Below are 23,929 nucleotides of genomic sequence, written 5' to 3'. Positions count from 1 at the left end.
TCCACAATTTTTTGAGGGGAAGAAAGGCAGAGAGCATAACATATCCTTCACCTGGGCTGTGATCACCTGGGCTGTCTCAGCAAGGAAGTATCTTTGCTATGAGGACAGAGCTATGCCCTGCTGTCCCAGCTCACCTCAGGCAGCCCTGAGTGAGGACTGCTGAGGCTCTGCCTTTAAGAGCTGAAGAGGAACACACTGAGCTCCTTGGTGAACCTCATCCCAGAGTGATCCAGGAAAATGTGTGCCAAGGAGGCACCACCTTGTCTTCTAGGAGATAAAAACTTAAATCTTTGATGGAGTCAAGATTAAATCCTTCTTGTTACTTCAGGTATCGCTGCCATCAATGACATTTTCAGGCACTTAATTCTGCTCAGGCCTCACACAGAGTCCAAGCTGTCTCTGCACCACCTGCTTTGACTGCTACTAGGAGGGAGGTATCAAGAGTGGCCAGAGATGTAAAGCCCAATTGCACTGTGAGATTTCCTGTGAAGTCCTTTTAAATTTATGAGGTCCTGAGCTGGTGCACAGCCAGGGGTCAAACAAACCACGTTCAGTCCCTTCCTTTGTTTGAAGGAGGTTGAATGCTTTAATCAGCTATAATGCATAAGGGAAAGTATTTATCACTGTTTCTAGGGCAGAATCCTCTCACCACAATTCAACAAGAAAAAGAAACCAAACCACAAACCATTCACACAGTGGAAAAGGAGCGGGAAGAAAGAAAAACTCCACTGCTACAAGGTAGTGGGTAGGGCTAACAGTTATGAAGAACAGACAAATTTATCTTCATGTACAGAATTAAACTCTCAGCAAAATCTGCTGTCAGAATTACAGGCATGTTTAAAAATAAAGTCAGACATTTGCATTTCATGAGATATTCAAGTCACATTCAAAAGATGCTCACAGCACACAGGCTTCACTATACCACAATTTGGCACTTTCAGCTAGAACAGTGTCTTAACACAGATTTTCTCAGTGCTCACGCTTCTGCAGCATCCATGAGCTGAAAGAACTGCTATCCTCTCTAGCTATGACGCTATGCTGGAATGCATGTAAAGTGCTTCAGAAGCCACTCCCATTGCCGAGCATTCATGAGGGAATTAAAACAGCTCCACCCAACAACAAAGATCAGCCCTTCTACATTTCAGGAAGTGCAGCACAGAGACTTCCAAGGACTGACGGCAGAGCATTTCTCTTCTGCTTACCAGCCACATATATAGCAAAACTTCTTGTTCCAAAGTCAGGATAAAAACACTACCAGGAACAATTTATGAATACATATTTACACAAGGTACTTTTCATTAGAATTACAGACTTCATAGGAAATCAGAGTAGACAAAGGAATATGTGCAATTTCGCAGAAGCGTTGAAAACATTCAAACTATAAATATCCTGATAGCACTACTAAAATTCTTAGTTTTACACACAGGCTGATGTTATTCTACTGAGGAAAAACTAAGGTATTGTGCCACAACTGTAAATTAAGTACAGTAATGTATTATCATTCTGGCAACATAGATAACACCTGCACTGAACAGTGCGATACTGTTAAATCAATCCACTGATCTATTGAAGATCAAAGTACAAATCTGTATTTTTTATTGATTTGGCAGCATTGCTTATGGAGAAACAAATGCACTAGTTAAACCAGTACACTGTCATACTGCTCCAGTTACAAAAACATCCAGGACTTTCATAGAGCTACAAAGGTATCATACTTCATGATTTTCCCCCAAATGATGATATCCATGTTAAGTAAATAAGCAAAGATACTCCAGTTTGTATCCTTCATTCTGTTACACTGACATACATACATCACCACTTAATAAATAGAAATGCAGCAGTTCATCCACATAATAGCAAATATTTTTGTACCCTAATCCACCACTGAAGTTCAGTTTATACAAAACAGTCTTTTCTACAGAGTGGAAAAAAATACCTTCTTCTCATCCAGGTGCAAGCTAAGCTTTGAAACTTAAATGAATGTGCTTTTTATTCTTTTCATGGACAACAGAAGAGTTTCATGAACTATCTGATCTATCTGAAAATGCATAAATTTGGTCACATGTGGATGTCTTCATTGATCAGATTTAATGGACTATTTCAGTATCACTGACGTTGTGCTTTTACTCCTCTTGAACAAGACCATTTCAAGAGTTATGGAGATCAAATTAACTCAAAGGATGACCTCAAGAGTTCTAGAAACATAAACGTTCTCATTGTAATACAAGACCAACCTAAAGAAAGAAGAAAAATACAGTATTTTAGTTCAAGTATGGCAGTAAACCTAAACATCAGCAGTCTTCTGATCTCAATTATGGATCATAAACAGGGCCAATTACAGTATTTTTAAAACTTCTGCCCATTGTTGGCCAGTGTAAATTAATGTACTATTTCATCTAATGGAATTCAGGAACTCATTTTTCTCCCTTACCTTTTCAGATTCCATGCCTGGACATCTCCAGTTGTACAAGTAATACTGCAAATTTCCATCTCCAATCCCAAACTTGAGCTTTTCCAGGAATGTTTTGTTTTCCATTAAGTCTAGTGCATTGAACACATCAAATCCTTTCTGGCAACAGCAAAACATTTTTAAAATTTTACTTTTGAAATTTTCAAATTACACACAAATGATACTTTACAGAGTGGCATACGGTATCCGAGAGACTTAGGCTAATTAAAAGGAAAAAATACAATGGAATAAATCTTGCCTTTTAATTAGGTACACACATGAAGACATTTCTCAATAAAAACTAAAGTATAATGCACATCTGTGCTTGAAGATTAGCTCCAAAAGGGTATAAATTTTAAAGCCATTTTCAGGGCCTAATGTCTAAAGAGTCCCTAAAACATTTTCCATTATTTTACCCTTAGAGACATGCATTTTTTACAGTCACATACAGTTTTTTGACACTGGCATATTCCAGTTGCAGCTGCATAAATACAGTTACTGTTTTTCAGCAATTGATCATTCTGTTAATGATAAACATACCTTTGTGATTTAGTCCTTTTCTGAAATGCCATTCTCTTTAGAACTAAATCTTTCATGTGTTTCTCCCTCCCTTACTTGTGCACCCTCTACCAACTCCTCTTTTCATAAACTTCCCAAATTCACCACAAAAAGACATTTTTTGTCTCAGAAGAGGCACGCAGCCAAATCAGTCTCAAGAGTTTTTCCTCCATCAACACATACTCAGATCCTTTCTCCTCACTGGGAACTCTTGGCAAGTAACTTGAAGCCCAGGGCTGGTATGCCATTGCAGCAATAATCATCACATATGGCGAGCTGAATTTGCTCAGGGGTGAGGATATAAAATCCATTTATTTGCAATTTACTACAAGGGACTCTGACCTAAGCTCCTGGAGTCTTAACAGCACAAAGGTACAGCACCAGCAGGACATGATACACTTTTAAGACAAAAGGTACAAAACAAAAATGCTCAATTACTTAAGCACAATCAGATGGAGTAGGGAACATTCTTTACTCAGTAAAAAAAAAAAAAAAAAAAGATTTTTTTTTTTCTTTTAAATGAGCATCCCATATTAGGAAAAAGAGGGTTTGAAGAAAAAGAGCAGTTAAGCTCTTCCTCAGGACTATTTAAAAGAAAGTTACAAAGCACAGACAGTGAGTTTAGTAAAGCATCCTGCTACTTTACACAAAGATCATTGTGTGCAGATGACACCATGCTAAGTTAAATGTGCTGTGAAAAACAGAAATAAGACAAATGAGGTGACAGTATTCGACATTTGGCATTGAAAGTAAATTTTGAAATATTCCAAGTAAGTAAGTAACAGTAACAGCAAGAAGGCTGCCTGTCTCAGAAGGCAGGAAGGGACGTGGGCGACAATAGAGACACACTCTAGATACAAGCACATTAAGGTGTGCAATTAAACACTCCAACAAAACTCTACAGATGTAGTTTTAATTCAGTATCTAAATATCAGCAGATTAGTTTCACGTTAGGATCTTCTTAAAGGGATGAAAAGGTTTCTGTTTCAAGGTACTTTCCCCACAGCTCTGACAGATCACTTAATCTGACTCAGAAGATAATTTCTTGTCTATGTTCTAGATCTAGAAACTCTGTGTCAGTTTCCACAATAAAATATGCAGTGCTTTAGAGGGGTTATCCTGAAGCAAAATCTCACTCACTCTCCATGCAGAATACATAGAACCTAAGTTAATAACTCCAAATTTCGGGCTTTACTTTGAAGGTCAGGTGTTTTGTCATGTCAGTTTGGTAACTGCCAAACTAATTCTAAAAAAATTTTATATAGTGTGATATGAAGATAAAAATAAACATTAGCTGGCATGCAGACCCTTAAAGCAATTTGCTGAACTGAATTTGTATCTCCAAAACCCATTCTTTGGAGTTAAAGTACAGAAAGGAGACTGTGGTGGAGACTGTCCCCAGACAAGGGCCAAACACCCACACAGCCTTTGCTTTACTGCTCTCCCACAGGATGGGGAGAAAATAGAAGGAAGGTAAGATGTCTTGTGAATTGAAATAATGACAGTTTAACAGAGAAGGCAAAAGCTGAAGGCACAAGGGAAGCAAAAAGCAGAATACATTCACTACCTCCCACTGCCAGACAGATGTCAAAGCACTTCCTGGCAAGCAAGATCTCAGCATGCATAATGATTGTTAGGGAACATAAATGCTAATGCTGGAAGCATCCTCCCTTCCTCCTCCTTTCCTTCAGCCTTGATTGTGGAGCAGAGTGGAACATCTCTTTGGTCAGCTGGGGTCACCTGTCCTGTGATAGGTGTGTCCATGTCCCCTCCCAACTTCTTGTCCACCCTCAGCCTTCTCACTGCAGGGGACAGAGAAAGCCTTGAGGCTGTGCAAGCACTGCTCAGCAACAACCAAAACACTGGTGTGTGATCAGCCCTGCTTCAGTGACAAAGTGTAGCACCATATGGCTGCAAGGAACAAAGTTAACTCCATCCCAGCCAGACTCACTGTGTTTGTCAATAAACGCTGTGAACAGGATTATCATCTCTGTTGCCTTAGCTCTCCTCATGGAAAACTCAACTGCCAGATCTACAACTATAATTAGGCATCTAATGATGCATTACAGGCACAGGTACTTAAGAAATCCACAGGTGTCTAAATCCCAGTATTGCAAGGGATATAGGATGATCTGCTCAAAAGGAAAGAGCTGCATGTATCATTGAGAGAGAAATGTATGCAGGGGAAGGTGCAAAGCCTTGGGGTCAGACCATGGAACTGCACCCTCACCTGTCCCACCATGGCCTAGAGAGTGGCCAGACACACAGCCCAGAGAACGGCCAGACACACAGCCCAGAGAATGACCAGACACACAGCCTAGAGAATGGCCAGACACACAGCCTAGAGAATGGCCAGACACACAGCCTAGAGAATGGCCAGACACACAGCCTAGAGAGTGGCCAGACACACAGCCTAGAGAATGGCCAGACACACAGCCTAGAGAGTGGCCAGACACACAGCCCAGAGAATGGCCAGACACACAGCCCAGAGAATGACCAGACACACAGCCTAGAGAGTGGCCAGACACACAGCCTAGAGAATGACCAGACACACAGCCCAGAGAATGGCCAGACACACAGCTCCCTGTGCCACACTTCTAACCCAGACTAACACTTTTCCAACTTTGACTTTTAAGAATAATTACCAGTATTTTTAGCCACTCCTGAAAATTATACTGCCTTCTCAAAGTCTGTCTCTGAACTTCCTTTTGGATCATTCTGGAGCCTGAATAACCATATTTCCAATAACTATCCAGGGGTTTTCCCTGACAAACAGTTACTGAACTGCTTCTAGGTTAACAAGCCTCAGCAAGCAGCTCCCATCACAGATGGCAGCTCAGCTGCAGTGCTCCATGAACATGGCTGGGACAGACAGGCTGAAGATTCTGTGGCTGCTTTGATGCAGCCTGAAGTCTGAACAGATACAGCCTCTGCAGACCATCACTGGCTTCATCCAGAACCAGCACAGGAACCTCTGTGGCAGGTGCAGGCAGCTCAGAGCATGGCCTGCCAGGCACTCCCCAGGAGGCTCTAACAGCACCAGCAGGGCAGGAAGGAGGAGCAGAGAACATTCCTGTGCCTGCAGCCTGCTGGGAATGGTGGCAGAGTGGGTGCTATGGACCACAGGAAGCTTCTGCAGTGCTTTGAAGCACCCAGGGCAAACAGGTCTGTGCAAATTCAGAGTGCTGGCATGCACTGCACTTCCATGAAACCACAGTCACTAAGAGCTGAGAGACAGCTTTTCATTAGACAGTACTAAACTCTCAAAATTCTTCTGTTTAAGAACTTCATTTATAGTCTTTTCCCTTCCATTCAATCAAACATCTATCAGTATAACTCCATACCTAAGGGTATGCTTAAAAGCTACACTATGACATCATCTACAGAGCTTTACATGGAGCAATGGTAACATGATAAAGCTCACATAAATAAATTTCTAAAATTTTTAGGAACAAAAAATAATCTAAAAAAGCAAAATGTTTTTGATAGTGCTTATTAATTCATCACCAAGGGAAATTATTTTAGTGATACTTTTCATTCCTCTGATACTTGGTGACTATTGTCATCAGTGTGCTCTTGGGTGTATCCACAGTTCAAGCTAATGAAAATACTTTATGCATTTGTCATTCCCCAGCATCACTCAGAGTAAAAGGAAAAACAAGCACACTGCTTTATATTTTGATATATATATTGTATATGTCTCATCAACTGCACTCTGTGCTGTAAATGCACTGGCATGGATAAATTACTCCAGTTCTTACCTTGCCAGTATTCCTAGGAGTACTTTTGTGAATGAAGCAGAAAAAACCAACCTACAACTTACCAATTTAGCTATAATGAGTGCATCATTCATTAAGTCCAACAGGGGAGTCTCTGTATGAATATTGTAAAAGGAATAGGCAGCTTTGAGGCTTTTATGAACAGGATGATGCATCACTGTTGAAGGTAATGTGTAGAAACTGAGGAAATCTGTTAAAATACCATTTGAACCCTATAAAAAACCAAAACAAAAAAGTCCATTAATAAGTAATCAGTTACTGATTAGGCTGATGTGACACTTCTACAGAAAGCAATAAATGCAGCAAGGTTTGTGTACTGTAAGTACTATGGCATAGCAGCTACTCTTAGCTAAGAGAAAACAAACATTTATATTTTTCTAGTCTATTACACCACTAACATTCTGACAAACAATTGTCAAAGCAGTAGTTTTCTATGGGCAAAGCTAAAAAAGCACACTTCCACTGAAAGTATCAAAGTTTTTTTCTGACTGAACTCATTTTTAATGAAATATTCTTAAAATATTATGGATATTTTAAAAACCTGATGACATTCACATCAAAGAATATTTTTCTCATCTTTCTAAAAACAGAGAAAAAATATACTGTGCTGGTATACAAAAGATATTAATAAAAACTCCCCAGAGTATCTCCAAGAAAATAAGGTAAAGGAGACACACAAATACTTCTTGCTTGTTTGCTTTACTTTTGAATGACTAGTAACCACTAATTAGAGTTTAATGAAGGACCTCAGATGGCTCCTTAAATTAATAGTACTTCTACAGTAAAATGTAAAACAGTTGAACATACCACATGCAAAAAAGCTTTTGTCTTAGAGCAGGTACAGATTCTGTAGTAGAGTAATACTAACTACAAGGAACAGAAAAGTTATTGAGTCACTCACTAAATTCAGTAAGGATGACAAAAATATTAATTCATAAATTATACAGAGTATTTTAAGGTCTTAGATCTGCACATTACAAAGATGACTTAAAAGTCTGACAGGAGCTTCTCCAGGTCACACTGGTCTTAAAAAGATTTTAAGCACTAACAAATCTACATTTTGTATAGTAAAAAACTAGTCCAAACAACAGCATAAAACAAGTAAGTGAAGACTATGCTGTTTAGTTAATGCCACGTTCATGCTAATCCTGGTGCTTGTGAGCTCTCCTGTAGGCTTCAACTCACAAAGCAAGCCAAAAACCAACTCAGGGAGCAGGGCAGAGGGCAGGGAGAAGAGGGAGTGGAGAAAGAAGGTGGGACTCTAAATTAGACTGTGGAAAAGTCCAGTGAGCACTAGACTCACTACAAAGCAGAAAGCTAAGTCTGGACAATAAAAAGTGATGAGCAGGACCACTCATCTCCAGCAGCTCTAGGTTCCCTAATTCAGCTGAGGCTCCTGCACAAATTCAGGTTACAGTGTGGGAACACTGAGCTTCACAACCTAGGGCTTTCCTGAGGAGAATGCTTAGGGATGTTAGTCCTGATCATTTTAAAATAACATTATCACTTTAAGCAAAGTAATACACTGTCTAAATATGTTGTCTACAACTGATTTTGTATGGACTCAAAGAGAAGGGTGTATATTTCCACTAACTTTAGTGCACCTAATCCAAACATGTCTGGGACATTTGCAATTCAAATACACTCCTATTCCTGCTCTCCTTATTTTGAGAAGCATTATGACCAACTCTCTGGAGGGTGGGGGTGGTAGATGTGTATGTATGTATGTATGTATATATATATATATATATATACTAATTCGTACACATACGTATACACGTTCTTTTACTGGAAAAAAACACACTTTACCAGTGTGTAAAAGAAAGCAAACCATCAAAAAAACATAATTCCCCCAGCAGGTAGGTGCCTCTAAAATTAGTTTTTTTAAAACAGAATTTTGTAATGGTGTTTGGCAGAAACGTGTACACGTGGGAGAATGACAGCCAATCCAAACCAAATCCTTATCTCAGTCATGGCATCATTTTTCCTTTTTTCTAGAAAAGGAGGTTTGAAGACCACTGCTTAGTATCATGTCATACCTCTGTAAAAAAGAATCAAGAAATGCAGGTGGAAAAGTTGATCTTAAAATATGTAGGGCTCTTGTCAAGATAGTGATGTTTTGATATTTCAGAATTCTTCTTTAAGATATTCTATTATAGGAGCACTGCAGTTTATCACAGGCAAACATTTTCTTATTAAGAGAATGTAATACAAAGGACAAAGCTTGTACTCATGGTATCAAATTCTACCTATAACACACATATTTCATATTGCCAGCATTTCAAAAACTTGATGCTGATCTGAACTACTGTCTGGCACTCTGAGTGCAGAGTGCTCTGAACTACTGAGGGACACTCACATTAATACATGTTAGTGCATATTTTACCTCTACCACATATGTGTCAATAATATGATCCCGAGGCAGGAACCAGTGAGCCACCTCTTCTTCATCCATCACAGGAGCGAGATTAAACTGTTTCAAGTAAGTATTGATTAATTCTTGTACTGCTTTAGTATCTCTTTGTTCCATTGGTCTCAAACCTGAAGTCTTTGTGGCCTTAGTGAAAAAAAAGAAAAATAAATGTTAGGATGTTAAAAGGAAAACTGCACACACAGCAAAGGCTGAAAGTAGGTTGCAGAGTCACTCCACTTGCTATAATGCATTCATTATTAGCCTACTTTATCCCAGCCACCTAATTCATTATGCTATTTTACAAACGGCTTTCAATCCGAATTCCCTCTCTTCTAATTATTGGGACAGTCTGGGCCACTTCAATCTTTTAATTTCCTTATTGAAACAGTTTCATTTCTCCAGAGAAAGACACCATCACCAACTGCCTACACTTTGTGCAGTTTGTATTTTTTTTTTTTTAGGTCAATCTATTTCTTATCTTCTTCTAAACTACATGGGGCCCAGATACTGAAACAAAACAAAGAAACTTGCATATCAGAAGTTATCTCAAGACAACAACATGCAATTCAAACTTTTGGGAATTACAGTTAAAATATGCATCAATGTCAGCTGATAAGGTTTAATTATAAATTATTTAACAAAAAAGATTCTACCTATCTTTAGCACTTGTAAACTTCCTTGCTAACAACCTTCTGTACAGGCACAATTGCTATTCTGGTAACAAGAAAGCTTCTCATAACTTACAGCTGCCTGAAATTAAAAACCTATTTTAACAAATATTTTTCTGACTTTAAACATCAGAAAAGGAAAGAATTACTTTCTAGTATTATGCAATTATTGTTTAAACAAGCAAAAGTGATTAAAGTTTTCTTCCCATCTTTTGCCAGACTTCCTGGATAATTCCTTTTGGGGAGGCTAATGCTTGCTCTCTTCAGTGCTGATTTATGGTGCCTCATCTGTGTGAGCCACACACTTGGGCACGTACCACATTAATCACAGCAAAGTTGATGGCAGGAGCAGCCAGGTAGAGACTTGATTACTGGAAGCCTGCAATGAGTGTAGCTGATTATGCTTTGCCCAAAAGGCATTATTCTGGGGGAGATGTTTATTCCTGCACTCTGGGAGTCAGCAGCCAGATGAGAAATCAAGGCACATTTTGCCCCAGCTCTAGCCTGTGTATTACATTTCAGTCTTCCTGCTTTTCCAGGCAGCCTGGGACTATGTTTTGACTCCACAACAGCACATCATCTGTATTTTTAAATGCCCTCATTCCAGAAGGGTGTGGAAGATTTTTTCCCCCCAGTAATGCTCAGAATCACCACCAGTAAGAGACTATTTGCAATCCCAGAGGTGAGGGGAAGTGTACAGAACTGTGCTAAAATTTGTTTCTCTGGGCACGTAATCATGTGACTGTCCAGCATCAGGATCTCAGCTGGTCAGGAAAAGACAACAGAGACAAACATACTCCTGTCCTGACTCTAAATACTGACAAATTTTACTTCTTCCAGAAAACTCCTTGCTCAAGAGTTTAAACACTTAGGAAAGAAACATTTTTAATTTTTGTATCTATAGGTACATGCACAGCCTTTAGGGAGGGTGATATTTATTAATTACAGTATTTATTACACCTGAAAACATTTTTAATTCAGGTTGTTCAAGTGATTAGGAATGATTAATTCTCTTAAAGGGAGATGAGCTCCTAGTGGCAATGATATTCCAAGGACATTAAGAAAAGAGCTTAAAATGCAAGAAACAGTGTTTGGTGCTGAGGAACAGGACAGCATGAACTGAAAGGACAAATTTGTTTGACAGTAGTGTTTATAACTGCCTGAAACTGAGGAGAAAAACCTTCAACATCACTTAATCCCCTTCTCAGGAAAAAAAAAAAGCCCTCCAAATAAGCCCAAAGCACAAGATCTAAAGAGAAAACATCAGAACAAAGATTAAATCTTTATTTTCCACTGAGAAGCTCCCAAATCCAACCTAAAAATAACAAATTCTGAGATGTATGAACTCCTACATCACTTAGTTTTAAAAGCTGATTTTGAGAACACCTATCTTCTATTTGCATTTCTATGTGCATGTTTGCCTTAGCTATATTTTATGGGTGAGATAATGATATAATGATATATTAGTTACTTTCCATAATTCACTTCTCTGTTGAAACTTGGTTTTATGATAAAGGAAAATGATCAGGATACAACTGCTATTTGTCTATGATTCTCTGTAGTTACACCTTTGGTACCACAATAAGATCCTTATGTTTTAATCACTTCCTCAGTTTCCATAAGCAATGTTACTAGAGCTGCCACCAAAACCTACACTTGAAAATGTATATTGCACTCTTCAGACTGTTAAAAATACCTTCAAGATTTGATGGAAGCTATATTTAGCTGCCCAAGATGAAAACCCAATTAATTTGGTTATAAGTGCTGCCCTGCACACAAGGGAGAAGCTGCGTGCGCAGCGCAGGTGGCAGCAGGCGGAGCAGGAAACGAGGCTCTCCCGCAGCAGCAGGAGCACGGAGCAGGGCATGGCATGGCTTTATTCCAAGGGCTGCTCAGCCTGCTGCTCAGATATCTGCAGCATCAACTCAAATACAGCAACAGACACAATTCTCCAAAACCAGATCAATCATTATAAATACTGTGAGTGAGGAAAAAAGGTATTGTTTTTAACTAAAAGAGAGGGTTTGTTTAAATAAAGAGAGGTTTATGATAAGGTACAGGTAAGGGATACTCTGCAATCTCTTCAAAAAAGTTGCTTTTACAAGCAAATAAATTGTTTCCAGCCATAAAGCTCAGACTAAATTCTACAGGCTATTAATTACAGCAATGAGATTTTTTAACAGTACATAGCATTTACAGTGACTTGCCCTGTCATGGAAATGCACCCTAAGCCTTTTTGCAAGCTTAACTATTAGCTGAAAATGTGAGAAAAAAAAATTTTACTAACCTAGCTATGCCAGAATACTTGGTTTTTACTAGACCATGCAAACTAACAGTGCACAACATTCTGAAGTGGCTTTCACTGAGCCTGCTCAATGCAGAAGAACAACACTCTGACAGTACAGGAAAAAATGTGAATTAGAGTGGAATCAACAATACAATTGTATCAGCCAAGTTGCTGATGGACTTCTCTGAGAATGTTATGACATGAACTGTTGATTTTCTGTTCCAGTAATCTCTTATCAGATTAAACACACCGAGAATAGTCTTATGCATCTTCAACTCAATCCCACATGTTTGTGAAGCCAAGCTTTCTGGGGTTTTTTTCCCTTTGTTTAAGGATTTTAGGTTAAAATTTGTATTTTCTCCATAGAGATCCAGATTTCCAGCAATAGTCTCTTCTGTTTAGTATAGCCCTTAAGGTCCTTTTTATCAACCAGAGATTATTTTTTAATGTCCTGCATGCACTGCCTTTACACAGAAAAGCCTGTGCTGTCAGAGACAGATGGAAGGTTATTTTGGGCCTCACAATAACTGTGGGGATTCTCTAGAAGTCATACTGCTTACATCAGGAAGTCTGTAGAGCTTCATTGTTCTTTGTAGAGTCATGTTTCTACTCAAATGTGAAAATTTCACCTCCACCAATTTTCTGGGATTTAGTGATCGATGCCAATACCTGGAAATACAACCAAATCACAAATTTAAATAGTATTTTAAGTGTCAGTGTCACCTGCATCCACTGCCCTGTTTTCTTGCTTCCTCCTTTTCAACTCTCCAAATTTGTTTCTAAGCAAGCCTGTACTACATCTATAAGAAGGCTGATTAACAAAAAAAATTTAAAAAATAAGGAAAAGCTATATCCAAGTAATAAGTTTTAAAACAAGCCTGCTATCACAGTATTTTCAATCTAAGCAAATCCTTTTTGATACAGAATGAATAAGCACAGGGCTAAACATTTTAGCATTTGTCACAGCCCTGAAAAACTCACCATATATACATAGCAACATGTATTTTCTTGTGCAGACTGGACCCTCAGCTCATGTCTGAGCATTTTTTTTGAAGGAGCTTTCCCTTTCCTGGGAGGTCATTGTGCAACAGAGCATCTCTGGTTATTCTAACACAGCAAAGCTTTTTATTTCCCACCCTCATCATTCCTTACGGAAACGTACAGGATCTTTGGTGTTGATAGGTACAAAACAATTTCAAATCAAAAGGAACTCTGTCCTCCAGAAGTCTAAACAGCTGGACTAAAAGTGCAGGAACTGAACTTCTCCAAGTAGAAATAAAATCCATTCCAAGCAAATGAAATTATATTTGACTGTAACTCCTCCCACATGGTAGTGTTCCTGTACTTATCACGTGCTAGTGCTAATAAAGTCCTCCTTTGTCCAGGAATGATGAAAGTATTTCAAAAAAGCAAATCATACAATTACCAGAAATGCTCTGCCATGTCTGGCAAGCAACCAGGTTAACAGGGAAGTGTCCCAGTAAAGACACAAGGCCACTTAAAAAACACAGGTATACAATGTTGTCATTGCTAGCACAGCTGCCACCAGAAGGTCAACAGAAATATCTGTTAGTCTATTTAAAGTATGCTAAACAAACTACAAATTAAATTTTAGTCCAAGAAGCTGTTTTATCCAAGGCACTGGGAGGAAAGGGGGGATATAAAACCCCAACACCAAAAAAAAACAATATAACAAACATTCAGGCCTTCAGGTTAGTCAAGGCCACAACATTTAATAGCTTTGAATTTTATGCTTTTACTCTTTTTAGACAATTACATTAAATGTTCTTAAAAATGACTGTTATAGGAGCCAATAATATTAAGAACATCACCTAGGTTACCTGCAAGTGGCCACAGGTTTGGGAAGTACCACTCCAGCAGTGTAAACAGCCTGAAAAATTCCTTCCAAGTTTACTCTTCTGGTTATTTCCCGAATCAATACAGGTGCCACCCGTTTGGACCTCAGTTTCTTATGGACACACAGAAAATTGATTTCTACCATTTTCTTCACACTAAAAAGACATTAAGTAGTGGAAAAATTAAAGAGAGTTACACACTGCATGTTTTCATTTTTATAATTACAATTTTCCATATTGACAGAAGAATTTGAAGTAAAATAAACTTGCCTGTGACAAAGTACATCTGCGATGAACACTAATCTGTGCCTATGTGACTGCAATGACAAATTGCAATATGCAAGCTATCCCTAAGAGGTTTGCAATACTCCTTTACCAGAGCTCTATCAAGACTTAAATGATTCCTTTACTTTAGGATGCAGTATAGAATCCAAGCAATGCTATGTGGAGTCACAAAGCTTTATGTTTGTCAGTGGATGAAGACTTGGCCAAGAAGCCCAGCTGATCAACCAGAAATGCTTTTCAGCAGGGTCAGAGAATTGTATGACATTATCTGTATCATCCATCACTAAGAAAATTCCTTAAATAAATGTTGGTGCTCTTTACCTTGTTCTCTCTTTTTAAGTTTTCTATAGCAATGGATGCCAGTTTAAGGTTTGTTTTGTGGCATTATTCTTTAACAAATACAAAAGTACTGGTGCATTTTACCTGTCATAAATACGAATATTTGCAGGGATGGCACTTATGAATCCTACCAGCTTTTTGTTTGAAGACACTCTAACCCCGCAGTGCCACTGTGGTAACCAGCCTGGAGGACGCAATGCCCTAGAATTGATGACAGAAATAATTACAAATTACTGCCTAAGAAGATGTAATAAAAACACCCTTCACTGCACTCCAGCCAGAAAAAAATGTGGAACTTGCTACTCACCACAGAAGAAATTCAGGTGAATAATCAAACCTAAACATATTATCATCATCTTCTACGTAATTCTCATTTAATAGTGTGTATAACTCCTTCAGCTGAAAACATACACAAAAAAATCCAAAGACTTATCCACATATCAATCAGAAAAAAACTTGAATTATTTTAGATACATATAAAAATTGTTCTACTTACAACTTCAGCATTGCTAAGATCCAACGTGTCCCACATAAAACCTTGTGGCAAAGAATATGGCTCTAGGCGGACATTGTCCTTATCTGGTTCAATTGCACCATGTGAAGTTATAACTTCATCTTTTGAAGGAGGAGGGAAAAAAAAAACAAACCAAAAACCTGTTACACTGCTAGCTTTCCTGATAGTTCTGTAACTACATTTAATTCACATCATGTATTTCCTCATAATTATGTAAATGGAACAAGAAGCTTTTAAAAAATGCTGAAAAAAAATAGTATTATTAGTTTATACTACTTCTCATTCTCACAGACCACTTTCAGACTAATGACTGTCTCATCATAATATTTAGACATATGCACAGAACCACTCCATCTCAATTGATACCCTGCATTTTATAACACAAGAGACAACAACTTATCCACATACACACAACATTTAGCCAGCCTTGAGCTCCACAGCCTCATCATGAGAATATGTACTCACAGATAACAAGCTATGGCTCAGATCCTGTTTACTGCTGACTTGAACAGACCTGAACTCAACAGGATTACTGAGGAGCAGTGACATAGCAAACCGAGGGCATTTCAGAGATACTGTTGGCATATGAAATGTATTCCTAAAATCCTACTTGAAGGCATTCTTTCTTCTCCTCCTTTACTTTACAGTCCTCAGCATACACTAATAAGCTGCAGCTGTTCCTCTTCTAAGGCGCAGCACCTACTAAATCATAGAATCATTTAGATTGGAAAAGACCTGTAAGAGCAGTCCAGTCACTAACCTTACACTGCCAAGCCCACCACTAAACCACGTTCCTAGCCATCATATTTACATATCTTTTCAATATCTCCAGGGATGGTGACCCCACTACTTCCCAAGGGAGCCTCCTCCAATTTTCAGCCATCCTTCAGTGAACAGATTTTTCCTAACATCCCATCTAAATCTCCCCTGGCACAGCTCCCCTTGAGGTAGTTTCCCCTTGTCCTAGCACTTGTTAGCTGTGAGAAGAGGCTGACCCCCACCTGGCCACAACCTCATTTCAGGCAGTTCTAGAGTGATAAGGTCTCCCCTGAGCCTCCTTTTCTCCAGGCTAAACAACCCCAGCTCCCTCAGCCACTCCCCATCAGACTTGTGTTCCAGACCCTTCACCAGTTTTGTTGTCCCCCCCTGGACTCAGTCCAGCACCTCAATGTCTTTCTTGTAGCATTGTCCTTTAAGTCAGATTTCACTGTCAGGCTTTGGACCTCCTGATTTTCTCACTGCATAACCCTCAGCATCCTTGCAGTCCCTTTGGTGGTGCATCTCTGCAGTCCCTTTGGTGGTGCATCTCTGCATCCATCCTTGGGCCTGCTCTAAGATCTCAGGAGCTCCCAGTAAGCCTTGACCAAACCAGCTGAGCAGTGAAATGTCCCTTGACTGTTAACAGGAGCTCCTGTACAGTAAAGGTGGGAGTGACACTGACTGTATCAGGATCATCATTTGCCTGAACAAGGTGGGGAACAAGGGATAATCAGTTATTCCCTAATAACCAGCTATTCCCTGACAGCCTTGGAACCCCATTTACCTGAACTGTAGCCCAAGTGACATGGTACCATTGTAACTGGATGGGATTTTTCAACTTGTCTTTTTCAAAAAGCAGTTACCAATGTGGGCTACCATGAGGAAGGAAACTTACTGATGATTAAAGCCAATTATCTGACAATCCTATGAAAAATTGGTCCTAAATGAGGCCCTTTACAGTGTCCTGGACCACAGTGGGCTGCACCAGCTCCTCCCTCTGAGAGGGATATCTTGCATACCCTCAAGGCTGTGATGCTCTGAAGACCTGCTGAGCATGAGGCCTGCACTGACACCCTCCACTCCTCAAAGCTCAGCCCCTGCCTGCTGAGAAATGCAAGGGACTCAATGTATGTCACTGGGCTCAAGGGGAATTTTTAACAGGCACCTTTGAACACAGTAGCATGTAAACAACTCTGTGCCTGTGTGCAACGTGAGTTGAGTATAGCAGGAATGCTGTTATCTAGAATCTATAATTAAGTCACTCTTATAATTGTAGTAAATCCTACGTACGTTGAAGTCCCAATGAGAACAATGGCTAGTGATTGTGAGACTTCTGCCAGATGTTTAAAGAATATTTCATTTGCCTCTTCATCCTGGCTCAGAGGTCTAGAACTGACTCACACCAAGGTATCTGCCCTGTTGGCCTTCCCCCTGATTCTTACCCATAAACTCTCAACCTTATCATTAGCCATCATCAAACTAGACAGTCAATTTTCCTTTGAGTACAAATTTTTCCACATGATGCACAATCCTGACTAATAGTTATGGCCTGCCATCCAATTTGGAAGGTCATAATTATTAGCATTTTTAAGCAAACTCTGAAAAGCACCAACAGCCCAAGTATTACTGCCACTAAATGGCAGATTTGGCATAACTAAAGGACCTATTGCTAATAATTTTAACTTGACGGCCAGAGGATTCTGAAGTGAGTTTAATGCAAAGATCCTGACAACATTTTATTGAATTGATAAAATATTTTTTCCACCTAAACACATAAAGCATATCAACTAGTGATGACTTCCCAATCTGTTCATTCAGCAGATAAAGAAAAGCCTAAAAAATCTGTGGGATTAAGAAGAAATTCATAGAGACTGTTGGACAAAACCTCACTGACCAAATTCAATGAAACATATTTCTACTGAGCAACACTAACAAATCATTTTCTGAGCCACTGTATGGGCCTTTTTAGACTGGCAAGTGACAGACTCTCCCCTGTAAGTGCTGTAAGATACATTGATTAGCCTGAACTGAACTCCTGCACTACTGCACAGACACCTGAACTAGCTCTGGAAAACCTTGACTATGGCCAGAGCCTTTTCTGATTTACCCTTTAACTGATTTTGGCTAGGGTCTTTCTCCACTTAGGCTGGATTGCTGGTGATGATTACTACCATTACTTTATGCAGGTATTTGGATAGAGTTTGTACAGAGAAAAGCCATGGCAGGTCAGTTCAATTCAATCCAATCCAGAGGAAAATCCTGTATCCAGGGGCTCTGCTCTGGACTTCTCTATGCAAGAAAAGTCAGGAAGAAATGAGACTGATGCAGATTAAGCGATAGCCATGGATTAATGCGAGAAGCTGCCTGTGGAGAGAGAGTGAGCAGAGTGCTTCTGTGCTTTAGACTCTACCTTATTTCTGCTTATTCTGTATCAGTCTCCAGTGCAATGGAGAGAAACCTGCAGGACAGAGCAGCACCAGCTACTGTGCTGAGAATGTTTTACCTGTGGGGACCCCCAAGCTATGTTCACATTGAAAAGCTGTAAATGCTCCTCTTGAAGATAATGAAAGCAGAAAAAGAAGGTTCAGAAAGCAACACAGAAAACACAAGATAGTCAGCAACTACTTCCTCCAACAATGAGATTTACCAACTGCACTATCAGGGATCAAATCAATATAAAAATAATCTGTCAAATTCATTATAAATTTAAAGGCAAGGAGAGATCACCTCATTATCTCACTTGGAATCAAGAACAGAGAGCAGAATCTGAGAAAGCATGTCTTCAAGGTAGTGTACATTGTGGAGGAGAACATGAACACACAGCAGAGAAAGAGGCTGTGTATCACACAAGTGCCACTGTCTACTTAAAGCTGTATGAAAACAGTGCAGCCTATGGCAGGAGAGTCATTGTTTCTGTGATAGCAAATCCATTTATTGAAAAAAAATTAAGGAAATACAAATAAACAAACAAAACAAATAGTACTAATAAAAAAAATTAAAGTTTACTCTTTGTCACCACTTAAGAGTTCTTACTTCTCCTAAAGTGAAAAAGACTTCTATGTTCTATTGTTCAATATTTCAGACCTAAAATACACAAAAGAATGCTATTTCAATAGTATTTCCCATTTTTCCAGAGGACATCAGAATGAGACTTAATAACACTGTATCTTGCACATTATCTGTGGGGAAGACAACCACTTCCCTGGAAAACATCAAGAACTGCACATAAACTACACAGAAGACAAAGGATCCCTACCACACAGAGTCCAACTTTTTACCTATTTTAGAGAACATGTCACAGAGCTAGCACAACATTTCTTTAGTGATCATAAGACAGCTCTTTCACACAGTTCCAGTTAAACTTACTAAGTTTAGGAACAGGTTGTGTATCCCAAAACTGGTATTTACGTTTGGCAGCCTCATCAATATTCTTTGCTGGGCCTTGGCATGCAGAGAGCAGCTCCATTGCTCTCTGGATGTCTTGAAGCTTCTGCATTGGAATGGCTGGATTCTGCACAAACAGACAAACAGAACAGGAAGCTTATTGAGTACATTTACTTTGTGAATAGCTGTACAAAGATGTTCTTTTACTGTTACCTATTCTTACAGGTACTCTTCTCATCATGGTTAGTTTAGGTATGTTTGTAGACAGGAGAGTGGAAAAAGGTGGGCAACAAATGAACAAAATAGTTGTCAGCAGTACTTGCACTTAACCAAAAAACATGAACATTTTAAACACAAATACAGCAGCATTAAGACAGGATACTATATCACAATAAAAAATGCTTACAAAAAAGGGTCAGTTTAGGTATTAAACAATAAAGGTACCATTGGTACACATGGAGTTTTTTGATCACTCTGAGAAAATGTAACAGGAATAAGAATTTTTCCTGCAAAGGACAGCAGAATAATGGTAACAGGCCTCTAAATCTAAAGGGATTTTCCCCTCTCTTTTAAAATCTCTTTGTTTTGTTATCTTCCTAGTGGTAAGTCCTGTTCTGAGGCATACCAATAGCATGCTTGTGCTCAGGTTTCCTTAGACTGCAGTGCAATAATGCATCTGAAAGAAGTCTCAAATGTACTGGAAAATTTTAAGCAATTCTGCACAGAGATTTAAAGCCAGACTGTTTTGTTTTTTTTTTTTTTAACTGAATAGCAAAGGACTACTATTTCCATATTTCACTTTCTTTCTAGGATTCATAAGTTGAAAAACCACCATAAAATAAATGTAATAATGAAGCTTAATAATGAAGCTGAAATTGATCAGCCTCTAGTATCCTCAATCACAAAAAGAGCAAAACTTTGTGTCTGGAGCTCAAGCAGCCCATCATTTACTATTTACAATAAACACTTTCATTATCTAAATTAATGAAACAAAATCCCTAATGTTCAAGTATTGCATATTTCACATGCAAGTGTGCCTTAAACACCTGTCAGCTGAGTAACTGTGAATTAACATGTTTATACACTTTAGAACAACACTGTTCCAGCCTAAAAAGCCTGACTTCTAGATCAGGATAACAGAGACATAAATTACTAATGCCACTAGATAAATTCTGAAGTCTCATCAGTACATCATGAAATCATACATAAATGCTGACACACTGTAATTTATTCTGTATATTTATTTAAAGTCTATAATATGTCTTCTACATAAAAAAGCAGAAAATAATAAAAAAAAGTTCCTAAGAAAGATCTTACTACCATAATGGTAAGTAACCCATTAATGTTCAGGTACTAAATAGATCATGGATAGGGACATCAGGGGGAATTCCTTTCACTTCAAAACACCCAGACATCAGCCTGACTAAGAAGTTTACTTTTAACACTTTTTGTTCTCCTTCAATAGAAAGCAAAGAAAACCTGCACAGAACTTCACATGAATTAGAAAAACAAAAACCAGCTCTTTTGTTTAATTTCAGTTTAGGGCAAATATCTCTTCACAGCAAAGACAGCCCTGTCGTGCAGTGGGGCTGAGGTAGGAAATGGTGGTTTTGCCTCAGTTTTGTCGATGACCTCAGGCCTTGGATGTCCCTGTGCACTGCAGCAGTCTGAGAGTAAGTCAGGGACTGTTGAGCAAACTAATCATGCATAGGTCCCTGAAAACAGACCAAATGCATGTAAGGATGCTAAGGGAGCTGGCTGATGTTAGTGCAACTAACATCTACTAAGTTTAAAATAGCAATTGGTGGAAGTTTCCTATAAATGGATTAAGGGAAATGTCATCCCTGTTTTCAAGAATGCAAGGGGGAGGATTCAGGGGTCAACACTGTTTAATGATCTGGATTTGACAAAGAGTACTTTCTCTGCAAGTGCACAGATGATACCTAGAAGAAGAATTTCTAGAATTGTTGATATGCTGAACCACAGAGCAGCTATTCAAAGCTACTCTGACAAGCTGGAAAAAGAAACTTAATCAAGTTTGACAAAGGCAATTACAAAGTCCTCCATCTGGGATAGAAAAAGCCCATGCAAAGCCAGCATGGACTGGCTAGGAAGCCGCTTGCAGAAAAAAACTTGGAGGTTCAGGTGGGCAGAGGGCTGGACATGAGCCAGCAGACTGCTGGCCAGCAAAGGACAGCTGCATACTAGGCAGTACCAGTGAGATGGCCAGGAAGTGTTCCCCTTTATCTGGCATCCCTGAGGTCACACCTTGCAGTTTGGGGTTCTCCATTACAAGGAGAACATTGACAGACTGCTACGAGTTCTCTGAGGCCACCAAGATAAATGGGGGCTGAGGCATATCACACACAAGGAGAAGAGGATGAGAGACCTTGATTTGCTCAGCCTTAAGAATAGAAGGTTGAGGGAGTAGGAGAAATCCTATTACTGCCTAATGGCAGGGTATAGAGAAAGCTGAGCCAAATCTTTTCAGAGGAACAGAGTGATAGGACAAGAAGCAAAGGAGACAAGTTGCAAACCAGCAAAATCCATTTAGATATAAGGAATTACTTTTTTTTTTTTTTAATTGAAAACTGTAGTCAAACACCGGAATAAGTTACCCACAAAGATTGTGGAGTCTCCATCCTTGGAGACCAAGCAACCTGATCTAGCTGGCCTTGCTCTAAGCAGCAGGTTGGTCAAAAAACCTTCAGATGGCCCTTCCAATCTATTATCCTGTGACTAGGTTGTGTAGGCCACCAGTGGCTAGAATAATGACAGATGAGACTGCAGATATGGCAAGCTTTCTTTGTGTCAGTGTGGACAGCCCATGTCACTGGAACTTGTAATAGGGAGAGATGGAAGTCTTGTGAGATGGGCAGTGAAGTGTCCTCAAGGTCACTGTAAGCATACAATGCTAACAATCCTTTACTGCCATGATTGCACTCACACCAAAGTTCAAAAGGTCTACTATCACTACCACCACATATGAGGAAGGCAGAAGCCAAGGAGACTCACTGTTCTGCTTTACTCATCTCCAGACTGACAGATCTGTTTACAAACTCACATGACCTCAAAATCCTTTTTCAAAATCCTTTTCAATGAGCCCCACTGAGTTCTGCCTGATGATCTTGCATACAGTCTCTTAGAGGTAAGGTCTACAATGTCATTCTCCCCTAAAATATATTCTTTTCAACCAAGAGCAAGCAAACACTAGAAGCCTGTTTTCTGTATTAAATTTTATACAGCACATGAATACAAAATTTAAGTATTACTTGAGTAGCAGACAAAATAAATATACTTTTCCACACAGATCCAGATCAGCAGTCTAAGATGCTTTCAAAAAATCTGTACCAGAATAGTTGTCTAAGACAGACCTGCAACACAGCAGCAAAGGCACAATAACCCCCCAGGCAATGTTGATGCATTTGTAACTAGAGAAAAGTGAAAGCCATAAAAGAAGAGTAAAGTGGTTTAGCTGCCTAGAGCTTGAAAGAAAATCTTATATAAGAACTTCTTTATGCCAATAAAATAGAAAATTTTGTGAGTTACTAATGAACCAATTAAACTTGTGTCAGTAAAATAATCATGAACAGTGCCACTCTAAGCACACAACTTGGAACAAGGCTAGGCTTCCACATTTGCACCACACATTACATCAGAGAAATGGTGTGCAAGACTGCAAGGTGCAGGACTAAAGTCTTGCACACAAAAGCAAAAAGCTATAAAGTAGCTTTCTTTTAATGTAATTAGAGGCAACACATGGAACAATAACCTTGTTGGCAGAAAATCAAGAAACTCATAGGATACTGTAGCAATGAACTATGCCTTTATGTTAACACAAAAATTTACCTCATGCCAGTTGTAAGAGTGTGAGGTTACTTGTGCATCATTTGCCAACAGCATTCCTGTATTAGCAGTTCATGACATGTTTTACAGAAAGACAGTATCAAAACATGTGGCAAAGTACTTAAGATCTCTCTACATATTATAAAGTGTCCCCTGTGCCAAATGTGACCATGCAAAGCAATCAGGGTAACATGGAAAAGATCTAAAGGGACAACACAAAAATCTATCAGTATGCTAATGAGCCAGAACATAATCTTTTCCCCCTAAAATAATTAGTTGCTAGCCTCAATGTACTTGACAAATCTTACAGGACAAAGACTCCTGTTGGTATAATGGTGTAAAATTCTCCACAATAATCAGATAAAGCAAATATAACTACCTCAATATGCTCAACAGTCCATAAACTTTCTTAGTTTTACAAACTTTAGTTCTTGCACTCAGATTTCTCTTGGGATAAAAGCTGTATGTTAAAAAGGCACCACACCATGTTATTCACTTCTCATTCAGAACATGACAGACAAAAGCACACACAGACAATGCTATTTTATCAGAAAATCCACAAGGACTGTACATTCCCACAAGCAATTTTGCATTCTTAATTATAGTGGAGGCTTTCTGAAAGCAAAATTTTTCTTCAGCCCTTATCTCCATATTTAAGATTAATGCATTTTATGTACAAATACATGTTGCTTGCTTGCCCTAAAGAGACTCTGGTTAGCACAGCAGCCCCACCTTCCCTCCTGCTGCTGCTGCTGAGAGAGCTTCATGCTGCACAAGTGACCAAAACTGCAC

General features: G+C 39.1%; 1 protein-coding gene across 3 annotated transcripts in view; it reads right to left on the bottom strand.

The window, feature by feature from the left end:
- Positions 1-1,564: 1,564 nt before the first annotated feature.
- The window catches only part of NMT2 (N-myristoyltransferase 2), a 31,397-nt gene continuing 9,032 nt past the window's right edge, over positions 1,565-23,929 (bottom strand). For all 3 annotated transcript variants that reach the window (XM_059484475.1, XM_059484491.1, XM_059484483.1), the window contains 10 exons: positions 19,274-19,418; positions 15,131-15,249; positions 14,942-15,033; positions 14,719-14,835; positions 13,996-14,166; positions 12,715-12,823; positions 9,173-9,343; positions 6,831-6,998; positions 2,432-2,569; positions 1,565-2,234 (listed from right to left, as the gene is read on the bottom strand). In XM_059484475.1, the coding sequence (XP_059340458.1) occupies positions 2,214-2,234; positions 2,432-2,569; positions 6,831-6,998; positions 9,173-9,343; positions 12,715-12,823; positions 13,996-14,166; positions 14,719-14,835; positions 14,942-15,033; positions 15,131-15,249; positions 19,274-19,418 (1,251 nt within the window). In that variant the 3' untranslated portion in view covers positions 1,565-2,213. The remainder of the gene's footprint in view (positions 2,235-2,431; positions 2,570-6,830; positions 6,999-9,172; positions 9,344-12,714; positions 12,824-13,995; positions 14,167-14,718; positions 14,836-14,941; positions 15,034-15,130; positions 15,250-19,273; positions 19,419-23,929) is intronic.

Source organism: Ammospiza nelsoni, chromosome 1 (assembly GCF_027579445.1).
Source record: "Ammospiza nelsoni isolate bAmmNel1 chromosome 1, bAmmNel1.pri, whole genome shotgun sequence".
NCBI classification, from domain to species: Eukaryota; Metazoa; Chordata; class Aves; order Passeriformes; family Passerellidae; genus Ammospiza; species Ammospiza nelsoni.
The sequence above is the reverse complement of the archived record's forward strand: the minus strand, read 5'-3'. Positions and strand labels throughout refer to the sequence as shown.